Genomic DNA, 27,978 nt, shown 5'->3' on the forward strand with positions numbered 1-27,978 from the left:
ATTTACCATATATTTATATATTATTTTCAAAATTAACAAAATTATACACCACTAATTTTATTTTGTAAGGTATAATATTTTTTCTCATTTATTAATATTGATAATAGTTAAAATATTACTATAAATAAGAAAAATTATAAATATTACAAATTCTGTATATTATTTTATTAGAGTATTACTTAATTACAAAAAATCTAAAATGTGACGATCCTTTCTGATGTAATTTTATCAGTAAACAATACAAAATATATGTTGAAAAATAATACCTTATATTATTCTTATTAATTTTTCTTAGATAATTGACTCATCTATATTAAGGTCATGTCCTTTTCTACGCATCCATTCGTCTTGAACAAATTTGGACATATAATTTTGTATACCGTCTGGCAATATTACAACTAGTCTTTGACCTTTCTTCATAGTCTTGGCTACTTGAAGAGCAACATGCATTGCCGAACCACTGTTTCCATCTATATAAAATAAATTATCAATTAATTCATCAATATTATATTTATTAGGCTCTTTTGATATATTATATTTACCACACAACAATCCCTCTTCACGTGCCAATCTTCTAGCCATAAGAAAAGAGTGTTTATCATCAGTCTTAATCCATTCATCTACAACTGATCTATCTGTAATAAAAAAATAGAATAAGACTAACTGATTAGAGACTGGACATAGTTATATATAATATATTATAAACACTAAACAGGCATGCCATGGTATCCTTGAACAGCTGACTTAACCCTTAGTGGATGATAGTTTTTTTTAGTTATAAATAATTTTAGCTGTTATGACAAATAGGGTTTTATTTTTTCAATAAAATATAATATATATTCAGTCATATTGGGAGTTGTGATGATATTGAATATTTAATTTTATAATAATATTATAATTTAACTTAGTTTATAATCTATACTTTATGGCATGGCTATAAATACTATTGCCATCAAAGATACATAAGGTGATCGTTAAAAGTTCTCAACAGACAAAGACTTAACAAACAATGCTATCTACTAGAAGATTAATAGTTTCTATTAGTAGGCAACCAATTATATTATGAATATGAAACTCATTCCTCAATCTGTATTCTGTCCAGACTCCAGAGAGTGGTAAATTGTATAACCTATTAATGTAATACTTTATTTACTTTAGTTTATTCTATATAAATCAATTAATAAATATGATATGTTTAAATTAATTTTGTAACAAAACCACAAACTACCAACTACTAACAAACTATCACTGTAAAAAATAAGTGAGTGATTACTGTACTGCTATTTAATATTAAAATCACTCCTTCTTTTAAACGATACTTCCTTAGAAATATTTTGATATTGAAAACCAAAAGATATGATTCATAAATTTCAGTATTTATAATTATTGAAGTAAATACTTCATAGTCCAGTGGACCTTTTGTGTTTAACACATTTAACACATTTTTACACATTTTTTAAAAATATTGTTTACTTAAATATTTAATGAACTAAATACAACTATAAAAATGTTGCTTTGTTCAATATCTTGCACATGTTGGGAAAAATTAGAATATTTTGTCAGAATGCAAATCGAAGTCAAAAATATACATATAACAAGCGAGTATGGTTATAATAATGATGATTTTTATAGAGTAAGAATTAGCATTAAAGATAAATCCTGAATATTATGTTATTGATGTGTTTAAGAGTTTACATCCATTCAACCAAGGCTTAGAACTTTTTAAAGCTATGAATTATATTACCTAATTCAAAGTTAAAACTATATTTTGCCTTTTAACATCTACATATTTTTTTAAATTATAATAAAAAAAAAAAAAAAATGATGATTCATGCCTCTTTTAGAAGAATTATTTATGCAACATATTAAGAGTTATGGAAAAGTTATTTTTGTATGAATATTGAGCTATTTATAAAATAATGAAATTTACTGTTAAAAAGTTAGTGGCACGTCTATGTTAATATAATATATTAGTCATTACTTAATATTTAATAATTATTACCGAAGACTGTTGGCACAAAATCATAACCAATGCCTTCTAAAACATCCAACTGTATATCTGTTTCATTGAGACTTTCAGGCAGTGCTAAGATGCTATAGATAAGGATCAGCAGCTATTATGCGACATTTATCTCCAAGTGCTTGTTTCAACTTCCTGCCAATGCCTGTGATTGTGCCACCTGTACCAGTACCAGCCACTACTGCATCTACTCTATAATTTTTTGTTCCAATATTTCTTGACCAGTCCCATCAAAATGTGCTAGTGGATTATATTTGTTACGATACTAAAAACAAAAACGGTCATTAGTTAGTGATCAACAAACTTCACAAATTGTTCTACCTGATCAAGTATTATTATATTTTCAGGATCTACCAAATGTAACTTATGTGTTACACGTATCAAACCAACAAATTCATTAAAAGCAGCTGATGTAGGTGTACGCACAATTTTTGCACCTAGCAATCTAGAGCATCTACCTTTTCACGAAACATTTTCATTGGCATCACTACCATGCAACCATATTCTTTAACCGCCATAGCTAATCCAATTCCTGTAGTAAAAATATCAGTAAGCGCATACGTAGATAAAATAAAACTTAAAAGTACTAAATAATCAAATACCCGTGTTTCCCGATGATGGTTCAATTATTTTAATTCCAGGTTTTAGCAATCCTTGACGTTCAGCATCTTCAACCATTTTCCATCTGATTCTATCCTTAGTACTACCACCAGGATTCAAAAATTCACATTTTACCACTAAATACAATAATTAATATTTAAAAAAATGATATTATATGCTACATGTCATAAATACTTACAAATCTCGCATTCGATGCCCTCTGCTTGAGGTGTTCGATTCAACTTCACCAAAGGTGTATTGCCAATGACGTGCAATATGTTTGGTAAAATTTCATTTGTATTATTTCTAAAAATTCAATAACTGTAAGTGTATTATATTATAAATAATATTATACTTACACATTTTCATTGTGACTATGAGGTGTATCTTTCGCGCATGAATCTTTTGTCCAAGTGCACTGACTATTACATTTATCTGGTCTGAATTTTCAAAATATACATCGATTTCGTAACCAAAACAGCCGTCTTTGCTTTTGACTTCTATGATCTCCGCCTTCCTCGCCAATACTACAGCCGGACCTGCCATCGTAACGCTATAATCAAAACCACAACATATACTTGTTTAATCCAGTACCCAGTTGTCACAATAATTAGCATAAATTAGATACTCACTAATCAAGCTAATTACCTAACCTAACCAATTACTTGTTTAACAGTAGGTATAGTTTGTATGGTACGAAAACTATAAAATTAAAGTATCATAAAATGGTAATCAACGTTCAGTCCACGTTTAAACTTTAATCGAATAAACGATCTTAATTAAATAATGACAGATAACCTCCGGCCGGCTACCGAGTGCAGTTAAACTAAGATGAAGTGCCAAACGCTGAAGCGCCGCACAACAAAATATTGCTGCATAAGTGCCATGAACCACGATATCTTAGTTTGTGATAAGTGCACAACTACGACCGCTGACCAACTTACCTACAATAGACAACAAGTATTATTATGATAACAAGACTTAAGTTGATAAAATATACTAGATATCACGGTTAGGTAATTATACCTTTCTTTTTCGAACTTGCCATTAAATTATGAAAAGATGATTATGAGCATAATTGAATAAGGCTATTTATCGGTCAAATCGGTCAATAACGATCATTCAATTTTATCTGTAGATGTTAATATATATACACTGTGATGTTATTTATGCCCTATAATGTCACCAAGATGTCTAACAATCCTTTTGTAATGTAAGCACTAAAAAGTTATCAGATACTATTATTAGGTGCCTATTGTAATTTGTATTTATTTGTGTATACATTTTACAAAAAACAGTTACATTATGTACAGTTTAATATTTTTTTAAGTTTAATGACTCTTTTGTTGTTGTTGAAATTATTTTGTTAATCCTTGGCTAAACAGATTTGATTAAACTTATTTTGATTGTTAACGACATACCTATTCAGCCCATTTCTCGATTTAGTTTAAATTGTAGTAATCGTAATTCGTAGAAAATCCTGTTTCGCATAATTATGTCGTTGAAAACGGAATAAACTTTTAGTTATCCTGTTAATATTTAGGTTACTCAATAGGTACTGATTCAAAATGTACTCATGTTTTTATTACTTACTAGTTGCTTCAGTGAAACTTCCATACCTACAACAAACTTTCATTCAACAAAATGTTCCGTTTAACGAAATATTTTTGGGAACAAAACCAAATTAAAACCAAATTTAATCTATTTATCAAAATTCTCTCCAATACGAATTTATTTAATGCCCCATGAGACTTAGTAATATGGAAGTTTCACTGTATAAAAATCTGTTCGAACCCTTTATCTGAATACAACTTACTTAATTAATTTTTCTTCATTTACTAACGATAATATATTTTTTCTGATTTCATAAATTAATTAAATATAAATATAAATATAAATATCCCATAAATTGTTTAAACGAATGTCTTTCGTTGGATCAAAACATTTGAAAATGTTATCTTATAGTTATAATATATATATTGCAATAATATTTTGCATTTCATTTACTTCATTTACTTCATTTTAATTTATTATTTTTTCTTGCATTATAATAAAATAGGATGGGAACATATCAAACGTAAACTATTTTTACTTCTTTTTCCAAATGTTCGATTTTGTTAAGAAATACTTATATTTAGGTATATGGCCAATAATACTATTTAATAAATCATAAGGTACCTATATACTATCAATATCAATTATGAGATTCTGAGTGAAACAATTTTTTTTTTATTGTTTCACGAATTGGCAACCCTAAAACAATTTTTGGTGACCCCCTGTTTGAGAATCGCTGCTATAGCCTATAGACAATAACTTTATGAGTAAACAAAACATCAAAGAAAAACACAAATTTCTGTAGGATAATACATTAAGGTACATTATACTATTATACTACATAAATAATTATTCGTTTATTATTTTATATTAATTAATATCAATACCTATTTTTTTTTTAAATTTCATATTTATAAGTTAGAAAGTATTTTTACTTTTCTGTTCCGTATACCTGTACGTGATGCTTGGGTTCCTTTGTTGGTTCTACTTAAAGTGTGATAAATTCGAAATCGTAAAAAAAGATTTATCAAAAAAGTTTTAGGAAAATCTTTATAACGATTTAAAAACGTTGCATTTAAGATTAAATCCCGTAAAGTTTTACCTACATTAGGCTGAGGGGCTAATTGAATGAAATTATTAATAAAAATATTATCAACACAAAAAATATATTCATTAAAATTAGAATTTGGCATTACCAAAGTATAATGTAATGAAGTATTATTACTTTGTTTGTATGATTTAAAATTAACATAAAAATTATTACTGGACAAAGTATTACTTTGTGCATAATCTAAACATATTTGGCATTGGTGAATTCTTAAGCATTGTTCAATCAAGTAACAACAAATATATGTCAGAGCATTTTGTTCAGGTAAATTTACATCCTTATAGTTATTTATGTCTTCAATAGCTATAGGAATTTTGATTGGATTTCTTTCAGGAAAAAGGATTTTAATTTCTTCAATAGGAATTTCTTCAAAAGTGTCAAGAATATCATCTAAATCTTTAACACAATAAGCACCCTCTGGATACTCAAAATAATTAATTACAAAAAGTTTTTTTGAAAGTATGTTTAAATTGATTACATGTAGGGTTAGTACAGTTTCCATTTCAAAGCATCACAATTTTGGACTTCTACATTTTTAAAATAATTAGACATACAGTTTAAAAACCTTATTTGGTCTTCAGAGTTTGTAAATGGAAGACAAAACTGTTTGGATTCATTTTTTTTATCATCAGGAATTTGACTGGAATTTGGAAGAGAATTATAAATGTCAAAAAATTTGTCCATTAAATCAATAAATTCAACAGTATCGAAGGCACTATGAGGTAACTTATCACAAGAAACTAGAGTAGTCATCCCTGCTACAACTGTATGACTAAAAACATGAGCTGCATATTTAACACACATTTTTTGAAAACTTTTAGGGTTTATGTGTATATCAGTCAATTTAGGCGCCAATCGATGATTTATCTATATCATAAAATTGTTTCAGATAAATTTTTTCTGCTATATTATTTTTTGACTTGAACAGATAATTAAAAAAGTTATTTCTTGTTGCCTTTAATAAATGCGGTGGATCAAACATAAAAACAATTTCTTTACCACTAACACTAAAGTAAGGGGTTTCTGGAATGATGTGACTGGTATCCAAAAGCTCTTAAAATTTGATCTAAAATTTGAAATCATGACTCTTACATCTAAGGAGATACTATGTAGCTTATGAATACAACTGAATATTATGGCAAATAAATCTGATCCTGCGCAAGAGGTCACAATGAAAAAATATCCAATAGGTTGCTTCCATGAATCATGAAGGCCTTGAATCATAATAACTATAACTGAATTCGCTAGTTCACTAGTTTTAAATGTATTAGTATTATGAAAACCTATGATTTCATATTTTTTAATATCATAGTAATGGGAAAATTTAACAGACATCTCATATACACACAAGGCACATTGTTTAGACTTAGGTTCCATGGATTTTACTTTCATTGTTAGAACTTAAAACAAAAATTCATTAAGACCAAGATTTATTTCCCAGTTTTTAGTTGATCTATGTAAAATTCTAGGTGAAGGCAAATTCATTGATTTTTGAAAAAAATCTTTACATCTTAGGGCCTAAAAAATGTATCACGAGTGTAAATTGTTTTGTCTCGTAAGAAAATCTACCATCTTTGGGATTGATTAGAGTCACTTTCGATTGAGCTTTAACAAAATTTGAAAAACCTTTATTAAGGAATTTATCACACATTAATTGAAAATGTTCTAACAAAATCAACATTTTTTGGTTATCAAAATAGTTTTTTTTTTAAAATATTAAATTTTTGTTGAAGTTCATTATAATTACTTTTTTGGAGACTTAACATTTTTTGGAGTTTCTGTTTCCTTGAAGTAAGACTAGAATGGCTTTGGGTTGTCTGACAAAAAATATCCGTTGATGATACTGTGGAGGCTTTGAACTGAAAGAACTAATTAAACTGCTTACAACTGAATTTGCTATAAAATAATACATAATATAAATGACATTACAATATCACATGATTTAATATAAAATATAGTTCAAATGTATGCTTACATTTAGGAGTCAAGGTTGATTGGATCTGTGACCAATCGATTTGTGAACAATGTTCTAATTCATCTGAAATATTAAAATAGCTTTACATTACTAATTTATTATTATATTATTTTTTAATTTAAAAATAATTAGTTAACGTAAAATAGGTACCTACCCGTGATTTCCTCTTGTTCATTTAAATATCCATTCCATTCAAATTTTGATGGAACTGCATTTGGAATCAGACGAGTCCTTACAAACTGTGACTCATCAAAATGCCTTGAACACAATTTGTAGTGCTGATAACAAATGTCTGGGTCCACATCAACCGGATCATTTTGTCGACATAAAACAGCCCACTGCTTGCATCTGTATTTAAAATGTAATATATTGATTTCAAATTTTAATGACAATGAATCAATAAAATAAAATGAAATTAGGTGATGGTTGCCATAGATAATGATTATTATGGTTCTTGTACAAAATTATAGGCACTTACCTTTCAGACGAAATCGGAAAAACGATGAAAGCTGATTTGGGATAATGGCCCATATATTTTATTAGTGCATACCACACACTTTACAACCATATTGAATGAATCGACAAATGCAACTATATTATATTTTCCAAATTGAAATGATTTTGTTAATAGTTTAATATGCCAAAAACAATATTATACACAAGATAAATTGAATAATAACATACGAAAAGGGCTTACATGGCAGGTTACAATAATTTTTCCACTGCGTTGTTTCCGTTTTTATAATTTCGTAACAAAGAGGTCCGTTACTCCGTTGGCAAGATTCTATCAGATTACGGATACGGTACAATTTACGTTATTTCATACCGTAGGGATACGGAAGCAGCAGCAGCAGAAACCCGATCGAGTGTCTATTCTATATTGTTCTGTGGTATTATCTATGCCAGTGTACCGCAGAAATTATCAAGTACCTACCTAATAACCACGGCCAAAGTGGATTATATCCTTGACCCCATAGATATTAAAGATCTTTAATATCAGCCATGCTTGACCCCAGCACAGACATGCTATATAGTATATAGATATCTGTGGACCGCGGCTGTACATTATCTACTCTGTGATAATAATTTTGATGAATGTCTGATAAGCCTTAACCGTCGATATCATAGATCGATACTCGATTGTCGAATTATTGTCGTCCGTCGGCCGTAGTTAAGGCAAAGGCACTATATTATTAATGTACTTCTATAGGGCCCTACCACAGTCGTTGTTTCTAATATAGTAATGTACTAATATCTCGTATTCTCATCCGTTATTGTACGTTATTGCAAGTGGTTCGATATATCGCGACCTTCTCCGTCGACATAGTGCGCCATGAGTCGAAACGCATCTTTAACTCGTGGTCCGGCAGTGGCGGTTCTAGCGTACGGACAGGGTGGGCAGCTGCCCGTACCAAATTGGTTGAAGTTCACCTAGTAAAAAGTTAAATATGTATGAAAGAAATAAGCAGCCAATTTGCTTGCCAGCATTCAAGCAGAATCATATTATTACAGGTGACTATACATTTTATTTTTCTTATTGATTTATTATAGTCCCTATATCTATAGTTATTCCATACATTATACACGCTTAAAATGTTTCAAAAGATTTCTGTTAATTATTAATTGGAATTAAACAAGAAAATGCTAGGAATATAATGATTCAATTTTAGTAATTTACCATGGTATTTTTAAGAAGACGTCGCACCCGCATAGTTGTCTCCTCGGTTGGTTCCGTCTTACACACGCACTTCGTAAGCAAATTTTCGTTCACCATTTTCAATAGTGTACTGTTAATGTACTGTTGTACTATTAGAGTGAATTGACTAATTATCAAACTTTAAGATAAGAACATCATCTATGTTCTTTCGTTGGTTTTTTCCAATATTTTAATTTTTAAGTGAGTTATTAGTATGTAATATATTAATATTTGAAAATGCTCATAACTCACTTAAAATTTAAAATATCGTAAAAACCAATGGGAGAACATAGATAATGTTTTTACCTAAAAGTTTAATAATATTCAATTCACTATAATATAAAAACTAACAGCATACTATTGAAACTGGTGAATACAAATTTGGTATGTCGAACGTGTGTAAAACGGATACAACATATGCGGGTGCGACATCTTCTTAAAAATACCTAAAACCATAAGTAGCAAAAATATAAAAATTATTTTATTATTAATAATATATGTGTATGAAAAAATTATAATGTATGACAAAAATGTCTTCTATTATGATTTTGTAGTAACTTTTACTGACAGAGCATACAATAGCTGTGTTCACAAGCTATACACAGCATGTTACCGTTGTAAAATATTAGCTATTCTGGGACCCACTTCACAAAACGGATGCGACGTCCTCTTTAGTATGCCTGGAAAATTTGCCACTTGTAATAATTTATTTCTAACGCGTTGACTTTGTGACCAACTTTTTGATCTAGAACACTCAAAATATATTCTAAAAGTAGTTTAATATTACAGTGAAACCTCTAAATACCAGACACTCTCGGTTGTTGATATTTAGTGTGCTATTTAGTGGGTTCAGTTTGTAGAAGGTTAATGGTTTGAAAAAACCATCAGCTAATTAATAGTGGAGGTTTCACTGATTATATTTAAAATTTTGAATTTATATATGAAAAATTTCCTACTCATGTCGTAGTACCTCCGGTGGGAGACCTCTACATACGGGATAATCTGTCATTTATTTTTATTTTATTTTATTTATTTTCATCAATTGTTCTTATTGTTCATGTATTGAAACAGATTGAATAAAAATACTTAAATAACAAAAAATATATGAAAAATAATTATTATGTATACCTACTTAGTTTAATTTTAGTTAATATTTTCTTAAATTTAAAGTAAATATAAAAATAGTTTGGAAATAGTCTTTATAACACTTAATATCTTATAAAATTCTGTATATTAACAAATGTTCTTATACCGTTTTCTGTACTCCAATTTTTTAATTTATGAACTTTGTTGCAGGTAACATTCAAACTTATATATTGAAATCAGTGTTTGATGATGAAACATGTCAAAACTTGATAGGATTATCAATCTTGAAAAACTCTTCTTTGTTTGTATTAAAAACCGCACAAAATCGATGAAATAGAAACATTGCTGTTGCCACGTAATCATAAGGCCAAAACAAATTATGGTAATTTTTTACAATAATACACTTTAAATGCATTATAGGTACATTATATTTAAATGTTTTGTAGGCAGACCCATATCTATTGAAGCTATAGTAAAACATAACATTTAATCGATCAAGAGGCTTTAGAAAAAACTTCGCAAATTACAGAAACTAGGTTTAATTTATTTTGTTCGGTACAACATGCTGTTTTATTCATCAAGACCTGAAAATAAAATCAGAAAGATGATAGCCCTTTGAATGATGGATTCTGAAGTTCTCCGCCGCATCTTGGCACATCTTGACGGGTATAGCGGTAATTTCCTCCTGAATTTAATCTTTGAGTTCTTCCCAGTTTGGAGGTTGATTTTTAAAAACATTTTTTCTTCATTTAACCTTATAGGAAGAAGTCTCAATATCTCAAATCAAGTGAGTAAGGGCCATTTCACGTCACATCCCAGAGGTTGATGACTGCTCTCCAGACCACATCATGGTAAGGATTAATGACAGCACGACCCGCCTAGATAAAATCATTGTAAAATAATTAAGTTCATAGCTCTACTCACAATCTAAAATTGGCTAGTTCTTTTCTTAATAATCGGGAAGAAATTCTGGGGAAAACAGAAATTTTTAATCAAAACCAGTTGTAATTTTGTTGTAATTCAAATTCACATATTTTTAAATTTTTACCAAATATTTTTTAACATTAACTATATTATATGTATAAAATATTTTATATTTTAGCTTTTTTTATACTATTTAAAAATTATTATTTACGATAAACTTTGGTAAAAAAATGAAAATCCGGTGAAAATTCTTGAACATTTAATTCAAGGTTCCTCATAAACATTGTTCTTTATATACTTACTTTTAAAATTTACAATCAACATTTTTTGTTTTAAATTTGAGTATAAATTTCAATACTTCACAGGAGGCTTGTATTAAATTTAAAATGTATCGATCATAGAAACTTGAAACGCTCTGTTGTTACTTTTATATTCTCTTTTATTATACTCAATGACAGTTTTAATATATCCAAACTAAATTTAAGATATTTATAGTAATTCAAATTTAAAAAAATTGGTTTTTTAAGTGTTGATAAAAATGTTAAGTCTCGGTCAAAAAGCTTGAAATTTTAAAAAGTTTTTTTAGCAATTTAAAAATATTTAAAATATACTTGCACTATTCCAAGAATAATGATTATAGTTATTTTATTGTATCTAGTTCATAAATATTATTTCTAGGAACTTGAATACTTTATATTTATTATTATATTTTATACACACAATGACGTTTCTAACACATAACTTAAATAAACTAAAATAAAAATAAATTACAGTTACCTTTCTGATATTGTTTTTGAATATTTATAATACCAAATATCATATATATTATTTCTGATGTCAACATCCCTTTTTCTCAACTAATACTGCACCATATCCAATAATCCACACACCAAACGATGCATTACTGTTTCCGCTTCTGACATTGCTCAATCACTTTGAGTTAAAATGACTAATTTTGTTAATATTTTTTTTAAATGAAACAAAAATACAGTATTAATAATATTTACTTTATCTCTTAATTATCAAAAGATTTTTTTTAATTTATTTGTAGTACTTAAAAAGGTGGGTAAGTGGATGTCGCTCTGCTGTACAGTAGGTTACAAGTGGGTCCCTGTAATGTATGGTGTTAAATTTGAATTCAATGATATAATATCATTGTATAAGAAAATCGATTCTGAGCGAAAACGGTCAGTCAGCCTATGATATTACCAAGTATATTTGATGATATTATTGTGAATAAAGTAACTTATAAATAACCTATTTACGCGGAGCCTTGTTTTCAATTTTCAATCCTTAGCTATAAAAGTTGAACATTTTATAAATTTTTAACTACAAAATAATTATAAAATTATAAATTTGATAAATTTGTAAAAATTTGAACTTTAAATGCTTATAAAAAATAATTGTGCTTATGTATTTTTAATATTTTTCAACTGCTATTGGAACAATATATCAGGAGCCTTATATTCAATTTTCACGCTTTTTTACCCAACAAATAAAATTTTATTGATATTTATAGAAAAAAAAAAACTAAAAAAATTTAAAACTGACAATGTCCGTAAACAGCTCAAAAAGAGTCAAATTATTTTCAAAATTGTATAGTGTATAGATGGTACAAGCCATACACTATTTATATAGGGATTATAGGGATTTTTGGTACCTATCCAATTTAGTATTTAGACAAATAGAGATCATTTAAAAAAACTATTTTTCACTTAAAAATATTCCGCATTTGTAGATTAGGAACCAATATTGAATTTATTTATATATTTATTATTCATTTATAATTTTTCATTGCGTATTCTTAAACATCGTTTTACTTTTTTATAGTCATTGTAAAAATATTGTCACTCCCTAACATAAGTCAAGGAGGGCTATAGCCCCCCCCCCCCCCCCCGAATCACCCCTTAACACGACTTTGAGGTACCTACTTAATTAGTTAATTTATTACATTCATTATTTATCTTGTATAATATTTCGATTTAGTAAGATTCGGTACCTAAATGAATAATGTATGAATCATGAATGTAAGATATTTGTATGTCAAAGTTAGATACCAATATTTTAGATTCTGAGTGTAGCAAGGTGATACTTTTGAGAGGTCAAAAATTGAAAATTCCCAGTACTTTTCTTAATAACAATCGCGTAAAAGAAAAAAAATAAGGAAAAACGGGAATTTCCTACCAGTTTTTGACAAAATTGTTTATTGTTTTTTTTAGATAGAAATTTAAAATTTGATACCATCCATTACATTGACCCACTTGTTAACTACTGTACAGCAGAGCGACATCCACTTACCCCCCTTTTTAAAAATGTATCCATGAAAACCATCTTACTAAGATAAAATACTTAAAAAATTATAATTAAATAATATTTATAAATACATAATAATATATTAATAACGTCATGTCAATGTTCGTTAGGCCGATGCAATGAAAAACAAAACTGTTAAAGTTCAAACTTGTCCAGAGAGTACGGCCGATGCGATATCTGACGATGCGGACTAACTCTCTTTCCAGTTAGGACATTTCAAATCATGTTACAGTTTTGTTTTATATTTTAATCGCAACGGCGGCATTGTATTTTCGTATAATTTGTATCTATCTTTTATTAAAAATATTATTTAAATATTTAAATTGTATAATATCATTGTTGCTCTTGCTATTCATAAATAGGTTAGTTATAAATAAGTATTCTTTTGAATATAAATTATTATTTATTGCTATTGATTTACTCTGGCATGTGAGGTAATGTATCAAATTGTTGCGTTTACATGATTTAAAGAAACTATGTTTTACACTAAATGTTTGTTTGACGTTTGACATTTGTAGCTTATATTTTATATTGTACCAACTCAAAAAATAATCTATGATGTTGACAAAAATCTTCAAGATAGTTTTTAGATGGATCAGAGCATTTTTTTAGGTAGTAACGAAAATTTGCATATTATTTTTAATAAGAAATTCATAAAAATGTCTTTTTATATATAACATCTAAAAAATGTGGGTAAGCGGATGTCGCTCTGCAGTACTGTATAATGGATGGTATTAAATTTGAATTCAATGATAATATCATTATGTACAAACAACGATTCTGAGCGGTTACGCTTTGTCAGTGTGGATATTTTATATAACATTCATATTCTTATTACTTATTGTTAAAACAGTAGCCGGTAAGTTGAATTAATATTATAAAACTAACTTATCCCGCGCACTTTATGGCCTGTAAGAAATGACAACTCTTAAAAAAAAAAGTGATTTTTGAACTCTTTTTGGGTGTAAGTGTGTAATTGTGGCAGTTAGTGAATAATAGAAAATTCAATTTTAATGCAAGTTTATCGATAATTTTGAAAATCAATTTTATGTATAAAATCCTGTTTTTCTTAATTTGTATTTTGTTTTTCCATGCACTTTTGAAAACTATAAGGAAAACGTAAGTTTAACATTTTATAAATTTTTAACTACAAAATAATTATTAAATTTTAAATTTGATAAATTTTGTCAAAATTTGAATTAAATACTTATAAAAAAAAATTTGTACCTATGTATTTTTAATATTTTTCAACTGCTATTTAAGCAATTTATCAGGAGCGATGCATTCAATTTTCACGCTTTTTAACCCGACAAATAAAATTTTATCGATATTTATAGGAAAAAAAACTAAAAAAATTTAAAACTGACAATGTCCGTATACAGCTCAAAAAGAGTCAAATTATTTTCGAAATTTTATCGTGTACAGAAAATGCTAATATAAACATTCAGTGAAATTGTCAAGTATCTATAGTCATACGTTTTTTAATTACAACAAAATAAGAAAATCGTTACCTACATGAGTGAATATCAAATGTTGTAAAAATATGAATTTCAAACGCTCATAAAAATTCAATTTGACTTTCTTGTAGACATTTTTTTTTTTTATAAAGGAAGACAAACCTATGGATAATCTTGTATTACATTTTCAAATCTTAGATTTAAAAAGAAAAATTTTTATGAATTCTCAACTCAAAATAATTTGCTAATTTTCGTGGTTTTTCCGTATTTTGTCAAGATTTGAACTTTAAATGCTTATAAATAAAAACTGTGACTAAGGATTTTTAATATTTTTCAAATATCATAGTAACAATATAGTAGGAGCCTTGTGTTAAATTTTCAAGCTTTTTTAACCAACAAATAACATTTTATTGATATTTATAGAAAAAAAATGAAAACTGAAAATCTCCGTAAACAGCTCAAAATAAGTCAAAATATTTGGAAAATGTTATGGTGTATAGAAAATGCTAATATAAACATTCAGTCAAAATTTCATGTACCTACAATCATTTGTTTTAGAGTTGCACCAAAAATCAAAATCGATTTTCTCAAAAACAGATTTTGCGTAAAAATTCCGGTTTTCCTTAATTTTTCTTTTGTTTTTGAAAACAACTGGGAAATGTTTACTTTTGACCCCCCTAAAATACCAACTAGATTCACTTTCCTATCAAAAAAGTTACTGTTGAAGAAAATCCAAGCACTTTTACTGTCCCAAAAAGTGATGACAGACACAAAAAATAATAAAAAAAAAACACACATCATTGTAAAATCAATACATTCATCGCTTCGCTCATAATCTAAAATATGAAAAATGTAAAATTAATCTTAAAATTTTTGATTAAAAATACAAAATTTACTTCGAATAAAAGTATTCGAAATATTTTTCATTCCTGACTATAATTATAAGGTAGCATGTAGGAGAATTGTTAACCTAGTTTGAGGATAGGCAATACAATTCACACATTACACATACTTGGAATTCTCAGATCACTGAAAAGACAGGGCAAATATAGAACAGTTACCTACAAACTACCTAATTAATTTTAATGAAATATCTCGCTAATTAAACGACTTTCTATCATAGTAATGAAATAGAAGAAATATAAGAAACCTACTAGGTAACTTAATCTACAAACTCTAATTTTTCTTTTCATTTCATTAAAAACGGTACCTAGATAATTATATTTTTCGCAAACTATACTTCAATATTATAAAAAAAAAATATATTAGTACTAAACATAATAGTACTAAACATAATTATTAAAACAAAGGTATTTATTGTGTAGGTACATCTAAAAATGTTAGACTAAAATTCACATTTACTTAGTGTAATCGTATTTTTCATGAAATGGATATCCATAGGTTAGATAAGTTCTCAAATTCGAAATAATAATTATGATAAATTAGTATCATCTATATAAGTAATAAACTAAAATTAGATACAACTCCCAACTGTTTAGAATCAGATGTCTGTATCTTAGAAATGCTCTAAGTGTATTCCAATTAAAATGCAGTTTAAAAGACTCAAGCTATACCGTGACATTTATAAACTATTTAATTTTATGATAGCTAAATTATAAATGATTTTTAACTTTATTTCCCTCGTTGTTTCCCAATTACTGACAAATTACTTTTACACTTCACAACTTTCAATAATAAAATATATTGATGATCAGTTAACTACACTCAACTTAAATTATATTTTATATCATTGTATAAGAACAGTAACAACGATAAATTGTCATTATAAATATCCTATTTTGTTCCATAAGATCATAATTTAAAAATATATATAAGAGGTTAATATATACTTATGTTTTAATTTATTGACTTTTAATTGTAAAAGAATTTTTTTCAATAACATATTATGTAACTCATTTACTATTATTATAAATGCAGATAATAATATGAGATACTATTTTTATTTGATCTCTTAATTTATTTAACTTTAATTATATTAAATATTTAATGTAGTTTGGGTACCACAACAAAACAACTACTTTATAGATGTGAAGTATGTTCTAAATCATTTGATAATCAAATTAATTGCCTTCATCACAACATAATCAACCAACTCCATCAACTTCAAATATATCAATCAAATTATTTTAACAAATCTTCATGTCCTAATTATTTTATTTTATTTTTAGGAAAGAGAAACTGAAGATTATCGTTCGGTTACAACTAATGTTATGAAACCGGTACCACTGACTTGGAATGATTGTTGGTAGAAGTTGGTGACAGGAAAGCTATGTTTGAATTCAAACGTCGCTTTCCCAGGTCTGCATCATGTGCCTGAACAGGAAGAAGCTGATCAAGGAACTCCAGACAGTATTGAGAAAGAAGTTGATAAATACAATGCAAATGTGGAAAACAAAATGGGTGACTTGGACATAAAATCAATGTTAGCCGCAATCCACAATGCTAATTCTACTAACTGGGGATACACAAAACAAAGCTTAAGATTTATACAACTTATTTAAAAGTTAGTAATCAATTTTATATTTATAAGCTCCAGTGTCATAAATTAGAAGACTGTATTATTTATTATAATAGAAATTAATCCACTATTTTTTTTTTTTATAAATTTTAAAGATAAGGAGTACATTGTGAAGATACCTGTTCAATTGTTATTAAGTAGTTGTTTTAAGTTATATTGTTTATTTAAAGATGTATTTATTTATTTTATTTTATCAAGGAATATCCTAAATCACTGTCTTATGTTATTACATTTTTTTAAAAATGCATATTTTTTTTTATCTATTCTGGATATTTTTAAAACAAATTTTATTGTTTCAAGTCATCATTAAAGTATTTTAAATTCTAATTGACAATTGGCATGTTAAAATAAAGTTGTTCTTTTTACCCATCAGTTTTTGGGCTTCAAATTTTTTTTTAAGTATTATGTGGTTGTAGGGCTTTGCAACAACAAATTATTTTTTTGCAGATATCAGTTTTTTATTTTAGCTCAGTATAAGTAAAATATTGTTAAAATTGTTTCAAGTTACTCAGATTTGACTGTACCTACCATCTCTGCTCAAAATGCTTTTGAAATTTTTTGATGATAAATACAATGATAAGTATAAATAATAGGTACCTGCATTAAATAGGTACCCAGTCAAAATAAATTAAAAATTATAGATTTTCTGACAGTTAAAAGTGTACCTATCTTAGGTATAAATCTTTGAAATGTCTTTGAATAAAAATCCAAAACAATTAAGTTTTTCTTTAATTACACAAATAAGAATATTATAGCAGCTTCAATAACGGCTTAATACGCGGCTCATTCTCCCCGGCCCCCTCCGTCCTTCCAGAGATAACATTACATATTAGTATGTTACGATTTAAACTGTTGGGCGGCAGTTTTACTGAATCGGCGACCGTCGTCCAAATTACCAAAATAATATTTCCATCGAAATAATTGTTTATAGGTAGGTATATTATAACTTAATAATAATTTTTCTTTTGATTTGCAGTATTTAATGCTTTAAGTTTCTATATTTTGTGTTAAATTCCTTAGAATATGCTTATTGTCTGTTATTTAATCTCAACTTTCGAAGTCATGGTTATATTATGTAAAAAAAAAATTTCACAACTAAAATCTGTGGTGTAACCAGGATTCATTTTCAAAGGGGAGTTCTGAATTTCAAAAAAAAATATACCTTTACCTGAAAATAAGTAGTGAAAACATATTACCTAAGATTTGTTAATCCAATAGTCGTTGAACAAATTAACTTTTTTTTTCAATATTAAAACTAAATCTTAGGCTAGTGTGTTGTATATTTTACATGATATATTGGCTATGTTGCTGATTCATAAGATAATAATGTATGTTTTTACGAAAATATGGATTTTTAGGTTCTTGAAAAATTTAAATATGATTGCAATACGCCCTAAAAAGACCCTCAAATTATTATCCTAATAATTCTTAAATTAACAAAATTTGCAGAATACTTTTATTTACTCCAATTAGTTAAAAAAAATTGTATACATACATGATACATGTTACAATAAGACACATGTATAATAGTATATGAATATGTTTACTTTAAACTTATTACATTTAAAATATTTACATTTACCATCCATTAATTGCACATCATCTAATTGTCAATACATTTTCTTTGGTAGATTATTTAAATTCAGTCACATTTAAAACAAATTTCAATTTACAACATAACACTACAATACTTATCATGATTCATACGTGTTGATAATATTGTTTGAATCTAGGTATATTTTAAAACATACATTTTTGCTTTATCAATAATAATAAAGAAACTAAGTCAATTTTAATATATACGTTCGGAATAATTCATTAATAAAAGGTTCATTATTTTGCATATTTGGTACTATCAGTAAAATATTTATTTGCATGAATGCATTTAATTTCGGCTATTTTTAAATGTTGATCAATAGTATATTACAACTGTTTTATTTCTTTTATAGACATCAGTTTAAGATATTGTACATTTTTACTATTGTTATTGTCTTACCTTCTTTGTTATAAATTTCTTATTGTCATGATATAAACATAGTATTTCGTACTTAATTTAATTGATAGAATATTATCCTTGTGAAATGTATCTATTCCGCATGACTAATATACATGATAATTCATTTTTCAACAGGTATTAACACTCTTTTCAGTTAAAACCAACAAAGATTGTTCATGGGGGCTTTTCCTGGTGATTTTTATTCCACAATTCACTGACTGTATATTATAATTCAGTGCATATACTGTAAAATTATGTATAGTTATCTCCAGTAGTCGGGACACTACTGTTTTTTTTTGTGGCACGCTAACGTTTCTGCCCCCAAAAAGTAGCTCGCTATTGCTAAAGCTACTTTTTTTTAAACGTAGTATTTCTAACGCTATTGTTTAAATATAGCGCGCTACTTTTTCGCTACATTTTTTTTAAACATTTTTTTGATTTATTCAGATATTTACTTGAGTACTTGGTCATTATTTTTTAATGCCTACCACTATTTTATTGTAATTTCGGAAGGCAGGTTTATTTAATGTATCTCATGTATTTTTGTAACAAAACTCAAAACAATATTTTTTTAAATTAATAAAACAATAAAGGAAAATAGAACCAGTCTTTTGGTACTTAATCAAGTCCTTGTATGAGATCAAAAAAAATATTTATATAATTATTAATTAAATAATCTTAATACCTATCAAATTATACTATTATTATTATTATACTTTAATAACAATTGATGTTCAAAATTACCATCAGTCATTCTCGATCTTTTGTTTCTCAATACATCCTTTCTAAAACTGAATAGTCTTTCAACTAATGCTCTGGATTCCAGTCTGGAAGGTAGATCTGTATTGTAATGCAAGTAAATTTTTTTTATAATTGGAAAACCAGCCAAGCATTCTGATGATTTCAAACCCTCATTAAAAAATCTGTTGAATTCAGCAAATATAAGTGAAAATATAAATAGTATGATTATTTTTCTCTACTAATACATGTCCTTTTTTTTAAGTATTACCTGTCTTCTTTGGGTGAAGCAACACTATTGATGTCTTCAAAACTGAAAAAACTTCTTTTTTTGCCTATAGTACTGTGAACAATTTTAGTATTCTTTACTGGCAAAATATCTAGTGGTAAAAAAAGGTTAAATTCATCTTTTAATTTGTTTTTAATGCTATTTCTTTCATCCTCTTTCAGCCAAGCTAATTTAAATCTAAAATAATAAAATATAACATATTCTTATATAAGAAAAATTAATATGTTCAGCAGTAATTTATAAACATTTAATTATAATAATATAAATTGAAATTGAAATAAAAATATAATAATAACCTTGGGTGAAATAAAGCTGCTTTAACCAAACTTTCATCATAAAAGAAACTCTCAAACCGTTTATTAAATCCTTCTTTTAATGTCTTATTCAGCGGTTTCAGCAGTTATTATTTATTAATATTTTAGTATACAATTGAACATTTTTTTTTTAAGGGGCTATTACAAGTTTTGGTGGATTTCCCCCGACCCCTAACCGCCCATGTAATTTCCAGTCACAGATGTCTATACTATAACTAGATAAGGCACTACCAGCTTTTTTACACCGAGTCACTGAGATAGATAAGAATATAATTTATCACACGTCCGCTATGTTTTCGGATGGCAAAACGATATTATTAATACATATGAAATACATACTAATTTAAACTTAATATTAAAGTGTCGTATTCTAAATATTTTTAAAATGTAGGTAGTATTCTAATTATTTGTTGAGACAAGTATTTGAACAATATTTTAAAACCAACTGTTTACAACACTGACATTTGAAATAAATTCCCATTGTCATGCACATTGCATACCGTTTTCGATGTTTCCATTGTGTACCGATTATATCATGTTATACGTCCGAACGAATGAGTTGACCGTCGCGTGATATCGCCGCTGCGTGTATTCGGCGACATTTGATTGACTTTCGCCATTCGGTGCGTCTCTCGTCGTCCGTTCGTCCTCTAAGCGATTTTTCGACATCCGATTCGAGTTTTCACATTACCGACGATGACCGCCGCCATCCAACTGATTTTCGGTTCGTTGCTGCTCAACTCGGCCACAGCGCTATGGCCGATCCGCGAGTACTACGCTTCCGGCGATCAAACACAACGTAATTATCGGAATCGCCTGATTATATTTTATTGTTTTAACGGTGGTGTTCTTACTGCCTAGGTCAGTGGCGTCATTATGATGGTGGCAGGGTGGGCATTTGCCACCCCCTTGTTATTAACGGACCGTAGTCGGGTCGGGTATGGGCTAGTTTAAGGCCTTCATATAGTAGCTAATAGGTTATAAAGGTATAGGGTATTTAGGTAGGTATCCTTCTACATATTATGTATTAATTATTTAGTCAATGTTATCTCTCAAAAAAATGGGTTACTTATGCTTATGATAGTAACCTTTGGTATTAACTAGTAAGTATAAAATTATGTAAAAATGTCTATTGGTATTGAGATAAAAATGCAATTGTAATGTAATGTAATGTAATGTAATTGTTAGGGGGCGATTTTTTTTCAGTTTTATTTTGGGTACCTATAGATACTCTGGACTTGTCGTTTTCACTTCGTTCCGTTTAATTACAACCATGATCTGCCAACGGTTAATGAACGCTCCCACTACAGCTATATAATACACCGTAACAATCGCAACTTTGATCTGTGTTTTATTTGTTACTTTATAGGTTTTTTACCAATTTCCCCAAAATATGTTGACCATCAACAACATATTATCATTTATTATATTAATTATAATAACATAACTATTAACTATCTAGTTGGTAGGTAACTTGTTGGATATGTATAATGTTTAGTGCATAAGAGTAGGTATTGGGAAAAATTGTTAAATTAAAAAAGTTCTAAATGTATGACATTTGTTATTTTTATTAGGTATCAATAATTTAAAATTGTATTATTAATTATTTACAGCAGGTATTTTCATTTTTATCTCATTTTGGTTTTGTATTTTTACTTTTTCTTATTTATTTGAGCCAGTGGGGCTAGAAATAATTTGTTAGAAAATGAATCATGTTAATAATGTTAACATTTATTTTTAAGTATGACCCAGTTAAAATTCAAGTAAAATATTCTATAAAACCATTGTGTTATATAATAATTCTCGACACTCTGATTAGAGTCTAATGAACAATAATAATTGTTAAATAGTGTACACAGTTAATTAAACATCAAACAGTTCAGTTCTCGGTTCTTATTTGTTAGGTATTTTAATAATTATAATGATAATATTATTGTTCGATATGGGTTTCCTAAAATGTCAATATCCTGGATTTGTATGTTGGTAGGTCAAATATAAATGATAGCACTTGTTTTTAAATTAAGTAAATTATGGGGTAATTACATACAGAGCTTAAAATACCTAATGACAAAAAGACTGCAGTTATGAATTATTTTAATATTTTTACCTACTATACCTATACTTAAATGTTTTTATATCTGATTTAATTTCAAATAAGTTATTTTAATAGTTAGAATTAGTTGATGTTAATTGTTAGATCAATGTGTATTTGCCGTACAAGTAGTTTATAATATATATTAATTTACACTTATTTGTAACATAAATTGAATAGATTATTAATAAATAAATAAATAGGCAATAAGTACCTAGGTATTTTATTTAAAATCATCCAAGAATTTCTCAATAAAACACTTGTTCTTCAAATTTTGTTAATTTTTTGTTTATTCGTTTGAATATTTTAGCCGGTGTACCAAAATGGAGTTCAAGTTATTCTGTAGAAGGTGACATATTTATTCCATTTGCTGAAGTCCATGAACCATTTAGTGCTTGGTACGATTCAGACTCTAGTAACAGTCGCATTGACTATTATCATGGTAAATTTTTAATTTTTTTTTAACAAAATAAATTTAAGTTTGATTTATATTTAATTATTAAATTGATTAGGAATGACAAAAACATATCAACTGTCCAATAAAGGCGCTTTTGGTTCATCTCTTAAAATTGTTCCTGTTACTACCGAAACAGAAACCAACACTCTAAAATGTTTGGAAGCGAATGGAACTGATGAATTTCACATTTCACCTCAATCAACTCTTCCAGACTTAAGCAATTTTAGGGTTTGTGGCCTCAATAAGTTATATTTTGATATTAAAATTAATGTTTAAATGTATTCTTTATTTTTTAGTTAGTCAGCGAAAGTTTAGAAAATGGTATTGTAGTCGAAAAATGGGTTTATATTAAAAGAGTGGAAAAAACAGTTGGAAAATATATAATGTGGTTGTATAGAAAAGTAAGCTGAAATTAAATCTGAATGATGAAATATTTTGTTGATAGTAATTTGAACAAATTGTAGCGTTTATTCCTTTATTCTATCATTATATGTGTTAATGTACTCAGTACTTACTACTTATACAGTTATACATATTATTTATAGTATAATATTATAACGTATTAAAGTGATATTATTTGTTAGGATGATATTGCTTATCCAATGAGGTTTCAAATGAATGGATTTAATTCAGTATTTCTATCACATTTTGACGACTACATTATCGTTTACAAACATTTTATACCAGTGAAGCCTGATCCATGTATTTTCAACGTTGAAGGTATATCAATAATGACTAGTTAATTATTTACAATATCTTAATGATTTATTATTATATATTTGAACCTTTGCTTTTAGAATTAAAATGTGAATCTTTCCCTGGACTTGGCATAAACCATATTTATGATTTTAATCCTATGATGGAGTTCATAAATAACTATGGAGAATATATAGATTCCACATTTGAAGAATTTAAACGTAAACATAACAAAAATTACCCTAATGGTACAATTGAACACTTTGACCGAAAAAATAATTTCCGTCAAAACTTAAGGTGACTATTTATTTTTTACTAGTTATTTTTAACAACTCATAAATTATCCAAAAAAATTTGAAGTATATATACAATAATATAGTTAGTAGTTACTGAATTTAATTTATGTATTTTTATTAGATATATTCGTTCAAAAAATCGGGCTAATGTTGGTTATACACTCGCTGTTAATAATTTGGCTGACTATTCCAGCACAGAACTTAAATCAATGTTAGGTTATAGAAAATTAAGTGATGATGAATATAATGGTGGAGAACCTTTTCCTTACAATAAGACTGATTTTCAAAACTTACCTTCAGAAATTGATTGGAGGATTGCTGGTGCTGTAACAGCTGTTAAAGGTAAAGTTTTCATTAGCAATACATTTTTTAGGTGACTATTTGTAATTTATATAATTTTAATTCTTAGATCAATCAACTTGTGGTTCTTGTTGGAGTTTTGGTACTACTGGTACCATTGAAGGAGCATATTTCATGAAACATCGTGAACTTAAAAGTTTTTCTGAACAGGTATATATCATTACTTAAGATACAGTTTTTTATTGCTAAATAAAATGTTAACTACTAATCTACTAAGATTGATAAATAATTATTATAGTGTTTGAAAAAAACATATTTATATTTTTTTTTGCATGTGGTCTCTAGTTTATATAAATATATAAAATGATACAGGCAAGAAATAAAAGAAATAAAATAATTGAAAACTATTTATATGAATTTTTATAATTTAAGATGATACAAATTTTACTGTTTTGGTTGTATTTTTTTATGAATATAATATATTATAAAATATTATATGCAATAGTACCATTTTTAATTTTTCAATAGTTGGTGAGAATATTAGATGATTATGTGTAAAAAAAAAGTAAAACCTCATTAAGAAATAATGTTAATTTTAATTTTCAGTTTTAATGTTACTTGTAAAAGTAACATTATATTTTCATTAATAGTATAACAGTATTTATTTTTTCGAAGACAAATTTCCTTATTAGTTAATTCCAATTGTAAATGTTTACATTTAATAACATAATATATATTTTATGCTTTATTTTTATAGGCTTTGGTAGATTGCAGTTGGGGTTTTGGCAATAATGGATGTGATGGCGGAGAAGATTTCCGTGCTTATTCTTGGATTGAGAAGCATGGTTTACCAACTGAAGAAGAGTACGGTCCATACCTTTCTCAGGTATAGAATATTTAAATTTGAATAATTCATTCAATTTTGTGTAAAAATGTTTGGATATTTATTAGTTACACAAGAAAAAAACATTTATTAATTTTCATATTATTGTTAAGTCTCTTGACTTGGTTTCTTATTGTTGCACTGAACTAAATATTAATATTTTTATATTTACGTGCATTCATTTTTTTTTATTAAATTTATCTGTAACAAAATATGATTAAAATAAGTATGCAATTAATATGTACTTATTTAAAACTAAATATTTATTCAAAAATCACAATAACCTTTAAATGTTGTAAGTCTTCATGATTTTATATAAGACAATCATATTTTATTAATTCATTATCATATTTGTCTATATATTTGTATTATTCTAGGATGGTTTCTGTCATATAGCTAACATATCAAATGGGGATCTTACAAAAATTACTAGTTTTGTTAATGTGACAACTTATGATGAAGAAGCATTAAAAATTGCTTTAGTCAATAAAGGTCCTATTTCTATTGCCATTTATGCTTCGCTAAAAACATTTTCCTTTTACTCGAATGGTGTTTACTACGATAAATATTGCTGTAAGTATTTCTTATTAAACTGAAATATACTTATCTCTCTGTATGTTTGTTTTAATTTGTAGGTAATAGTCCATTGGAGTTGAATCATGCTGTGTTGTTGGTGGGCTATGGTACATTGGATGGCCATCCATACTGGCTGGTGAAAAACTCATGGTCAACTCACTGGGGTAATGGTGGTTACATCCTTATATCTCGTAAGGATAACAATTGCGGTGTTCTCACTAGTCCAACATATGTTAATTTGTAGACTTATGTTTAAGATTTCAACATTCTATATTGTCATTTTTTGATTTAATAATAATTTAAAATTTTTAAGTCTGAGTGTAAAATATATTGATTTTACTTTTATAATTTTTTTTGGTATTAATTAATTTTTTATCACGAATAGTAATATATTGTATAGTAATATTAAAATATTGTACTATTTGATCTATTTATAAATAAACAACAGTTTTATACAGCATATATTTTAATGAGAATAACTTTGACCAAATCAACTATCAACTTATTAATTATACCTATTACCTTGTCAGTGTTGGGTAAATTACTTTTGAAAAGTAATAAAATTACGTTACTTGAGAATTAAATATTTTTACCAGACATAATTTTTATCACATTGAATTACTTTTTCATTCAAAAAGTAGGGCATTATAAATAATGTACTTTTTTAAAATAATGAATTAGTCCAAAACATTAGTCCATAACAACTATTAAGTATTAGGTATACTATTATAAAAATTATATAGGAGTTTAGGTATAACATTAATGATTTAGATGCATTGTTAATTACTTAATGTTATACATGAACAAAATGTATAAGTATTAATTTCTGAGTTCTTTAATAATATTGGTTACGGGAATAGTAAATAAATTAAATTGATTTTCAATTTTTCTTGAATAACAGTATAGCTTCTAGACAGAACCTTCTAGTATTTGTCCCACATACATTCTACATTCATAACTTATTTTGATAAAAAGGGAAATAACATAATTCCATAAAAATTACTTTTAAAAAGTAATTTTGTTACAATTGTGTTAATTAAAATAAAATATTATTAAAATACTACAGCGTTACTGCAAAAGTAATTTCGTTATAGTAATTTGTAATTAACGTTATGTTACTACCTTACACTGTACCTAGTAAATAGAAAAGTATACAAATTACATTAATTCGCTGTTATAGTTGTAAATGAAATTATTATTATTATCATGAAAAAACATACAGTACAGATTTACATCTTACATGTGAATTACATATAATTATTTTTACCAATTAACATGTTAAATACTGATATCAACTCGGTGTTGACATGAATAAACAGGCACCTATGGCCAGTGTCGACATATTTTTGACATACAGTTATCTGTTTTGTAGCAGAACACATTTGAAATTTGTCTCGGTCGTTCATAACAGTATGACTATTATAACTCGTCCAGTTCATCTTGGCCATCGGCAACCATTATATTTTCTCAAAATCAGGGGTCCAAAAACTATATCATATTGAAAAAGGGTATTGCACATTGTATAATATTATGATCTAATCAGGGCTTGCATTTGAAAAAAAAATATTGTTTTACGTTATTTACAATCAAAACGTTATACAAATTTTGAGTTTATCGTTATTCAAAATTTAAACGTTATTCAACTTTTGTGTTTATCGTTATTCAGAATTAAAACGTTATACAATTTTTGCGTTTAACGTTATTCATAATTAAAACGTTATACAATTTTTGCGTTTATCGTTATTTAATATATTTAAAAGTATTTAGATACCTGTTTTAAAAGTACACAGGCCGCAATTTAAAAGTATATGCCTATGACCTTTTTTGGGGACATAATTTCCCTATTCTGAGTTTTAAGTAGGTATTGTGTAATTTTATTTATTTAATTAAATGGGTTAGATAACCCAATTACATATTATTTACAAAATATAGAGTACAGTGATACAGATTAAATTACAATATACATAGTTCGTAAAGAAATGGAAACAAAATAAATGATAAAACAGTATGATGATAATTAATCTTAAGTTATAAGTGATAATGTATTATTGAATTTAATAAATTGGCTA

The 27,978-nt window shown here is 27.1% G+C and overlaps 1 protein-coding gene, 1 long non-coding RNA gene and 1 pseudogene across 2 annotated transcripts; 2 read left to right on the forward strand and 1 right to left on the reverse strand.

Annotated features, from left to right (window-relative positions):
* Positions 1-220: 220 nt before the first annotated feature.
* On the reverse strand, positions 221-8,164 carry LOC132935400 (cystathionine beta-synthase-like; annotated as a pseudogene).
* Positions 8,165-8,465: 301 nt separating this feature from the next.
* Positions 8,466-17,484, forward strand: LOC132937180 (uncharacterized). Its single transcript, XR_009663625.1, has 5 exons — positions 8,466-8,769; positions 10,250-10,421; positions 10,486-10,713; positions 10,801-10,890; positions 16,923-17,484. It is a non-coding gene; the product is annotated as an uncharacterized LOC132937180 (long non-coding RNA).
* A 3,578-nt stretch (positions 17,485-21,062) lies between these two features.
* On the forward strand, positions 21,063-26,355 carry LOC132934684 (digestive cysteine proteinase 1-like). The gene is made up of 11 exons (XM_061001007.1): positions 21,063-21,408; positions 23,012-23,143; positions 23,214-23,386; positions 23,455-23,559; positions 23,743-23,878; positions 23,956-24,151; positions 24,272-24,492; positions 24,560-24,660; positions 25,208-25,336; positions 25,711-25,906; positions 25,969-26,355. Exons 1-11 carry the CDS (start codon positions 21,306-21,308, stop codon positions 26,151-26,153), a joined length of 1,677 nt encoding a protein of 558 aa, XP_060856990.1. The 5' UTR covers positions 21,063-21,305; the 3' UTR covers positions 26,154-26,355.
* The last annotated feature ends 1,623 nt before the right edge of the window (positions 26,356-27,978 follow it).

The sequence above is a fragment of the Metopolophium dirhodum genome, chromosome 1, assembly GCF_019925205.1.
Source record: "Metopolophium dirhodum isolate CAU chromosome 1, ASM1992520v1, whole genome shotgun sequence".
In the NCBI taxonomy this organism is placed as follows: domain Eukaryota; kingdom Metazoa; phylum Arthropoda; class Insecta; order Hemiptera; family Aphididae; genus Metopolophium; species Metopolophium dirhodum.

Excerpts from the sequence above, each read along its gene's own strand:
- LOC132934684 (XM_061001007.1), top strand. The coding sequence starts at position 21,306 with ATGACCGCCGCCATCCAACTGATTTTCGGTTCGTTGCTGCTCAACTCG. Across the intron at positions 23,879-23,955 it reads ATGTATTTTCAACGTTGAAG|AATTAAAATGTGAATCTTTC; the intron begins GTATATCAATAA and ends CTTTGCTTTTAG. Across the intron at positions 24,152-24,271 it reads AATTTCCGTCAAAACTTAAG|ATATATTCGTTCAAAAAATC; the intron begins GTGACTATTTAT and ends TATTTTTATTAG.